This window comes from Vipera ursinii, assembly GCF_947247035.1.
Source record: "Vipera ursinii genome assembly, chromosome: 2".
NCBI classification, from domain to species: domain Eukaryota; kingdom Metazoa; phylum Chordata; class Lepidosauria; order Squamata; family Viperidae; genus Vipera; species Vipera ursinii.
Genome location: NC_139513.1, coordinates 127,914,479 through 127,923,108, shown reverse-complemented (window position 1 = coordinate 127,923,108; position 8,630 = coordinate 127,914,479). Strand labels below are relative to the sequence as shown.

The following is an 8,630-nucleotide window of genomic DNA, read 5'->3' as shown; positions in this document are numbered from 1 at the left end:
CATCTGACTACTGATCTCTACCACAACACTGCCGCTACTACATCAGGAATGTCTAGTTCATCATGAATCCTCATCAGAAGCTGAACTAAATGTCTTGCTCCGGTCAGTAAACATGCTGATTTGTGCTACTCTACTATTCTGCAATTGAACTTTTTCATGGATCCAATGACAGCCCTAATGCCAGAAATGACATCTGCATGATTGATTCTCAAACTGTAGAAACAGTATAATTGTCCACTATATAGGAAGGACCATTTATCTCAATCCAGTGATTAAATGCACTAGAACAGGAAGATTATGAAGTTTTGTGGTTACAGTCCAAAACATCATAGTTGCTTATTCCTGGTGCTGATAATAAAGAACTAAGTGGGCTTATGTCAGCACTACCATATCCAGTACCCTAGAGAAGTATACATTTAACACACAGTGTCACATACATTGTCCTGAAAATATGCTTTTAGAAACAATTTGACAGTTCTTAAGACTGTGGAGGTGGGTATTATAATACATTGGTAATGTCTGCTGAGATTTCTAGAATTCAGAAGAATTTTAGAATTCAGGTTCTCAAATCCTTACATAATTCCTTGCCTCTTTACCCAAAGAAGAGCAAAATGAATTATGTAGCTTATGCAACTATATGTAAATTTGCCTAATATACATAATGGTACATGTTGCAGAAGTCACTTTTACTAGATGCAGAATAGGTATGGGTCTGTCCATCTGACAAAGTATGTATACGCCGTACCCCAAAGTCATGGATGCTGGAGTATTGACTGGGCCAGATCCTTTATCATTATTTGTCATGCCAAGGAGTATAATAGTATAAAGGAAAAACAGAAGTCTTCTCTTGTTAGATCCCTCAACCTAAACACAATTATACGTACATGTATTTTTATCATTTAGAACTCCAGGTTTAATCCTAACCACCAGTCCTGGGACAGTATCCATGGAATTTCATTTTAGCATATAATCTAATTGAGAAATCCCTGGCTATAGCCCATCTGTGATTTTATAGGGCTGCTGGCAGTAAATTAGATCCATCCCCCTCTATTGGCCGTGTTGTCATTTTTATGACTTTGGGGGGTTACATAAAAGGGGAATGGGGAAAACAGGAGCAAGGGAAAGGCAGCCAGTTAGTCAAAGGACTAACCCATGGTGCCAAACTCCTTTCCCCCCGTTTGAATGTTTAAAAATTCTGGTTACTTTACAAAAAATCACACTCAGTATCAGTCTTGGCCGGAACACAAATCTTGTTGAAGTGTAGAACAAGAGGCAACTTCAAACAGCTGTTGGCTTGTGTCAGAAATGATAAAGTGAAATAGCAGGGTGGGGCTCCTAAGTCACAGGCTACAGCAGAGAAGCAGAATGTTTAGATTACAGAAAATTGTGCATAAACATGCATACAGCATATACTGCGCATCCTTACAGATTCTAATAAAAATCAAGTTAGAATTCTTTGTTCTTGTTCTGATTTTTCCCCATTGTATACAAAATACTTGTGATGACACCGTTCACTTCAGTGAAGGAACCAATTCGGCAAGTAGAACCACACTTGCAGCTGAAGAAAGCTGAGAAGTGTTGGAGATGGAATAACTCTGTAGGCAACGCTGCAATCATTGGGGAAGGATTTTCAGCCTGAGATATTTATGTAGTGTTGGGCAATTAGTCAGTCTTCCTGTCCACTGCTCACTGAGAATTCAATTAATAAAATAACACTGCCTGTCTTTATTCACAGCGGCCCTAGATGTGGCCCACAATGTGGGGCCAATCTGGCATGAACAAAGTCAATATAGCTTAGCCATGCTGTCATTGTAAAATTATTTATTTATTTATTTATTTATTTATTTGATTTGTATACCGCCCTTCTCCCCAAGGACTCAGGGCGGTGAACAGTGACATAAATATCAAAATACACAAATACAGAAATTGAAAACAAATTAAACCCTAATGCCCAAATGCAGAAGATAAGTTACATTAAAACAATAATTAAAACAAAACCCCTCAGACCAGACCGGATTGCTCAAACAGACAGGTTTTTAGGTCGCGTCGGAAGGAGCGAAGGTCGGGAGCCATCCGGAGCTCAACCGGTAAACGGTTCCATAGGTCAGGCGCGCCCACAGAAAACCCCCTCCCCCTGGGAGCCACCAAATTAGTTAAAACTACCAATAAAACCAATGAAGAAACAAATACACACATACAGTATAATGGTGATGGAAAAGCATCTGGCCTGCATAGCAAGGTGAAATTCTTTAAGATAGAACTTTTTGATGCAAGATTCAAAAAAGGATTATCCCTTGGCGAAGCTGTATGATCTTTTTTTCAAGTCTGGAAAATAATTCTTAGTGTATTTGTAGTTATCTTTCTCTTTAAACCCTTATCTTCATGGGTAATTTTGAAAGCAGAAGATGGAGTGATTTGTATATGCTTCCTCTTCAAAATTAACCTTCCAGTATTTTTTTTTACAAATGTTCAGTTTGCAAGAAGCCTGCATTTCGTTACTTATCTATGCAATTCATGGGAACAACAACGCAGCATAAATGATTCCTGTGTTTTGTTTAGCAATAGCAGGAATATTTGGTCTTAGTTATAAATTTTCCCACCTGCTGTTCCAGGATTCAGTCGTTGGATCATGCTTACTCTTGTGGTATGCATTAGGTTCTCATGACGTTAAAGCTTGTGATATGTAGCATGCAATACAATATCTATTGGTGTAAATAGTAGCAGAATCAGCCCAGGAAATAAGACAATCTCTATCTGATCTGAGTTATCCTGGAATATCTTAGTAGCTAAATATAAAATCCTGATAGCCCTTCTTCAAATTAATCTGCCCAGGATGTAATCTTTCTAGAAGTTATTTTATACAAGTGAAATGAGTTTTGCTCTATACATTTGCTAGAATATATCACTTAGCATGAATTATCACTGGTGAGTAGGTAAATAGGTATATCATAGAGAAAAGTTCAATCTAGCTTTCTCCCTGATTGCTTGTTTGCTAAATGCAGGATCTCCCTGTGGGGAGTTCAACCCCCCCATAAATGAGCATTCAAGTATGCAACCTCCCACCTGCCACCTGAAGTGGCGCACTGCAATAAAAGTGTTACTATCTGATTGATGATTGTATAAACTTAATTAGTCCATAGATTCCTGCATACTGTGCAATAGGTATTGGGGAGCTTCAAGGATGAAAGATTTCTCCAAATGCAAAAGATTGCCATCGTCATGTAAACAGCTTTGGGGCTAACTCAATATTTGTGGGGAATGTATTAATTCCCCTCTCCTTAATGCTAATTAATTCCACAACCTTGAGCTCATATCCCTAGAGTAATCCACACTGCTCCATTGTCCTTTCAATTTCTTAAAGGATCTTTGCCCAATTTTGTATACTTCTCAAAAGTCTATGTGATAAACCTTAATAACTGACATTTTGGATAGGAAAAAAGTATTTGTGCTGTAGCCCAAAACTTACATATATTGCACCAGGTGGTGATCAGGTGATTATAATTCCTACAGCCAAGACATAGCTTTCTTCCTTCCTTATATCCCTTGTAATGTCCAATAGGTAGTCCTCGACTTACAACTATAATTGATCTTGCGGGGCGGGGAGGAGATTTTTAGGCTGTAAGTTGTGCCAGTCATTAAGTGGATCACATGACCACACCTGATTTTATAACTTTTTTTTGTAGCAGCCATTAAGCAAATGCCACAGCTCTTAAGTGAACCCCTTGTATCCATTGGGTGAGTTTTGCCAGAGGCTGGAAAGAAACTGGTTTATGGCAAAAAAAGTGTTGTAAATTGCATTCATGTGATTGCAGGGGACATTGCAAATGGTGATAAATGTGGGCCTGTTGCCAAGCGCCCATAATGTGGCTGTGGGGAGGGATGGGCACCAGCCATCAGAACTTCAAAAGCGGGAAAATTGATTATAAGCTTGAACAGTTGCTAAGCAACCAGTCGTAAGTTGAGGACTACCTGTATGTCATAGTTATCTTTTTTTGCTCCAGAAAATGATCACCATTAAACCTGTCATAATAGCATTCCTGTGATATTCCACTCAAACATCATGGATATTCAGAGTTGTACAGTGAGAGTCCCGGTAGTGTACTAGTTTGCATGACAAACTGAAATAATGGAATCTGATTCAAATATCTACTTGGATATTCGCTCTGTCATGTTATGCCGCCTACCCTTCTTTCAGCCTACCCTAGCTCATGTTATTCTAAGAATGGGGATGGGGAAAATTTGGAGGCTGCTCTGTACTGGTTGGACAAAAATCCAATCCATCCCAGAAGGTTGTGATATGGGGAAAATAGGAGAAGGGAGTTCAGATCAGTACAGGTAGTCCTCGACTTATGACCACATCTGAGCCCAAAATTTCAGTTGCTAAGTGAGATATTTGTTAAGTGACTTTTGCCCCACTGTACAACTTTTCTTGCCAGTTGCTAAGTGAATCACTGCAGCTGTTAAGTTAGTAATACAGTTGTAAAGTGTAACTAGTTTCCTCATTGACTTTGTCAGGAAACTAGGTCCCAAAAGGTGATCATGTGACCCCAGGACGGTGCAAGCATAAATATGAACCAGTTGTCAAGCATCCAAATGTTGATCATGTGACCGTGGAGATGCTGCAATGGTTGAAAGTGTAAAAAATGGTCATAAGTCACTTTTCTCAGGGCTGTTGTAACTTGGTCACTAGATGAACTGTTGCAAGTCGAGAACTACCTGTATATGAAATATAAATTTACATCATAGACCCACTGATTCCTACTTAGTTGGACAATTTCCTGAACTCTTATCCAGATTTTGATATTTTGGGGTTTGTTTATTATCTTTCTTCTAATCAGCCCTGGGGAAAGAAGGAACCTAAGATAAAATAAGAAATAGATAGAGCTGCCCATCTTTTTGTTCAAAATTAATTTTTTGCAATGGGATTCCTTCTCTACCACTACATATGTTCTGTTTAGCTGCTATTAAGCTGTGCTCCCAAAACACACTTAACCAGGTCAAGTAAAGACTTAGGAGCTGCTTTTGCACAACTTGCCAACTTTGGGCAAGATTAACTTTAAGCTATTTTTGTGGCATTGTTTTCTGATATAAATCCAACCATAATGTACTTCCCTTTACCATGTGAAACAATGGACTTGTTCAGTACCCAGGTATAGCATGTTGCCCGAATGCAGCTGAAGAGTACCACATGGGTGCTCTGTCTCCTTCATATTCAACCTTCAAATTCAGTATACACCTGACAGTTACTGGTGTCCTCATCAGCTGCAGGAACTGAGAAGGAAAAAGGGCTGGAGTGCTGTAACCAGGCAACAGTGCTCACACTACTGGTAGTCCTCAACTTCCAACAGTTCATTTAGTGACAGGACTGAAAAAAGTGACTTATGACCATTTTTCACACTTGCAGCATCTCCGTGGTCACGTGATCAAAACCCAGATGCCTGAGTTTATGACGGTTGCAGCGTCCTGGGGTCATGCGATCACTTTTTGCAACCTTCTGACAAGCAGCGCCAGTGGGGAAACCAGATGCACTTAACAATGGCGTTACTAACTTTAACAACGGCGCTGGTTCACTATACAACTACGGCAGGAAAAGTCGTAAAGCGGGGCAAAACTCACTTAACAAATGTTTCCCTTAGCAACAGAAAGTTTGGACTCAAGTGTGGCCGTCCGTCGAGGACTACCCGTATAACTTTTGCTCAAGCGTTTACGGGTTGCGGGTGCCCTTCGATGCTTCTCTTGTCCACGGAGGGGGGGTCCTATCGCATTCATCTCCCATAGGATTATTTATTTATTTATTTATTTAAATTTTTATACCGCCCTTCTCCCGAAGGACTCAGGGCGGTGTACAGGGCAATAAATACAAAAACAGGATAGAAAAGTTAAAAGCGATTAAATAAATGCCCAAGGTTAAAACAATAATTAAGATGTATTTAAAACCCCAACCCTAACCCATCAGACCAGGTCAGACTGCTCAAATAGATACGTTTTTAGATGGCGCCAGAAGGGATTAGGACTCAGGGGTAGGCAACCTCGGCTCTTTTATGACTCGTGGACTTCAACTCCCAGAATTCCTGAGCCAGCTATGCTGGCTCAGGAATTCTGGGAGTTGAAGTCCACGAGTCATAAAAGAGCCGAGGTTGCCGACCCCTGGATTAGGTTGACTTGTCTTATTCAGAAATTCACCCTGCCTCATTCTCTCGAGAGTAAGGCGCCACTATTCAAACCACATTCGAGAGAAGTTCCTGGCGTGCCCACGTTTTGCCTCGTGTCGTGGAACCGTCGCCTTCGCCTCGGTCTTCCCCGGCGAGCCTCGCTGCCAGCAGCATCCAAGGAAACCGCCGCCCCGCCCCCCCTCTCCGCCGCGGTCTGGGAGGTGGCAACTGCTGGCGTCACGAGCGGTTGCTATGGCAACTTCGGCTCCCTCCCTCCCTTTCCCCCCCGGCTTCAGTCAGGGAGTCCTCCGGGGGACGTAAAAAAAAAAAAAAAAACGCTCGTGCCAGTTGTGCCGCTCTAGGCGACGACCCTCGGTGGTTTTTTTGCATCCCGGAAGCGCCAACAGAGCAAGGGAATTAGGAAGTGCGTGCGACGTGTGCTTTTTTGGAGCCGGCTTTACGGGAGAGAGTTTGTTTTGGTGGGAGGCTGGTGCTGAAGCGGCGCCCTGACCTCGCCGTTCTCTGGCGCTCCGTGCCGGCCTGGAGCCGTCGTTTCCCTCCCTCTTCGAGGCTCCCTTCCCTGTTTGTTACCTGCTCGCTCTCCCTCGCGTCCCTTAATTTTCGGCTATGGCTTCCTCCGCGCCTTCGGGTTCCCACTGGGGCCTGATCATGAACATCGTGAACAGCATCGTCGGGGTGAGCGTGCTGACGATGCCCTTCTGTTTCCGACAGGTCAGTCTGATTTTGCCCGCGCATCCCCTCGCCTGGTTAAATGTTGCGGGGATGACGGGGCTCCAGCGTGTCCGGGGTTCCCCTCGAGCCACCTGACCGCTTAGTCCAGGGGTCGGCAACCTCGGCTCTTTTATGACTCGTGGACTTCAACTCCCAGAATTCCTGAGCCAGCTATGCTGGCTCAGGAATTCTGGGAGTTGAAGTCCACGAGTCATAAAAGAGCCGAGGTTGCCGACCCCTGGCTTAGTCGCTCTGCCTAGCAGGGTGACCTTTCGGTAACTGCCCTTCTTTTCTCTTCTTTGTGTCGGAAAGGTTGTTCCTACCGGTAGTATTCAGTTAGTGGATGGACCCTGGGAAGAGAAGGGGAAGAGAAACTACTCGTTTTAATCACTGTCATAATTTTGTTCTCAATTTAAAGATGGGGTTGGCTCTTGCCCGTTCAAACCTGGTTGGTCCTTATTGTCACTCTCTGCCTCCCCACCCCCACCCCTTTTATTTATTTATTTATTTTTATTTTATTTCCATTTATATCCCGCCCTTCTCCGAAGACTCAGGGCGGCTTACAAGCTTAGCAGTAGCCTTCATTCTATGTATATGCCTGCTTATTAGGGCTTTCACACACACCCCAAGCGGCATTATTACAAAGTCAGCTTAATTGCCCCCAACAATCTGGGGGCAACAATCTGCTAAGCTTTATGCTGTTTCATTACTTGCCTTAACTTTTACAGGTATTCTGTGGTCATCAGTTCTAAAGAGCCAATTTGGTATAGTGGTTAAGGTACCAAGCTAAAAACCCTGAGGCACAAAGCCAGCCGGCTGACCTTGGGTCAGTCTCTATCTCTCAGAATTAGGAAAGAGGTCATGGCAAATCATTCTTGCCAAGAAAACTGCAGGGACTAAATCAGGTAGTTGCCAGGCATCAGCACTAACCGAGAGGGACATATTTCTCCATGTGTGTGTTATGTTCTGCATATTTGCATGGTATCAATTTTGTGAATTGAAACTGACATCCTTGTACTTCATTTTCTCTTGATCTGGGGTTAATTCTTTTTTTGGGGGGGGGGGCAAAAAATATTTTAAGCCACTTCCAAACTATAATCTATTTAGTATGATCTTGCATTAATGGTTATTATATAAAATATATAGGTTGAATATTCACCTTAGGAGCAGTAGCATGTTATATTGCTCAAGGATTGTGTACCTTTTTATTCTTATTTCATATTCTTTTTAGATTGACTTATATTGTCTGTTCTTAGAACATCTATCCTGCATTATTGATATAAAAGAGGATAGCATATAAAAGTAAGAGTTCTCTCGATACATGAATTCCAAGGTTCATTAATTTTTTAAATGCTTTCTCTCTCCTATATAGTCTGGTCATGTTTGTTATAACCTGGAGCTTAGACGCCTGTTCATCTGTTCATTTGTGTCTGACAGACACTAAAATATAGAATTTGGGATTAAACTTTGTTTCATAAATTGAAGAATGACAAAGTCTTTTTGTTCATCATTAAAGTAATCTTATATCTATATATGAGTCATATAAATCTTGTTTCTTTTTTTTTTCTATTTTTCTTTTCCCCTCATCATTCTCATGTATTACTTTCCTGGATGTTGAGAGGTTTTCAGATTGTGGAATCCAGTATAAAGCAGATTTTAGAAACATATGCCCTCAGGTTATTTCATATTAAGAAATTACCTATGTGCTCCAGATACATTTCTTAGGAGCCATTTTGATATAGTGGT

The 8,630-nt window shown here is 41.7% G+C and overlaps 1 protein-coding gene across 1 annotated transcript in view; it reads left to right on the top strand.

Annotated features, from left to right (window-relative positions):
* Window positions 1-6,586: 6,586 nt before the first annotated feature.
* Window positions 6,587-8,630, top strand: part of SLC38A10 (solute carrier family 38 member 10) — a 91,480-nt gene continuing 89,436 nt past the window's right edge. Inside the window, exon 1 of the mRNA XM_083354145.1 lies at window positions 6,587-6,884. Coding sequence (XP_083210271.1) covers window positions 6,780-6,884 — 105 coding nt within the window. The 5' untranslated portion in view covers window positions 6,587-6,779. The remainder of the gene's footprint in view (window positions 6,885-8,630) is intronic.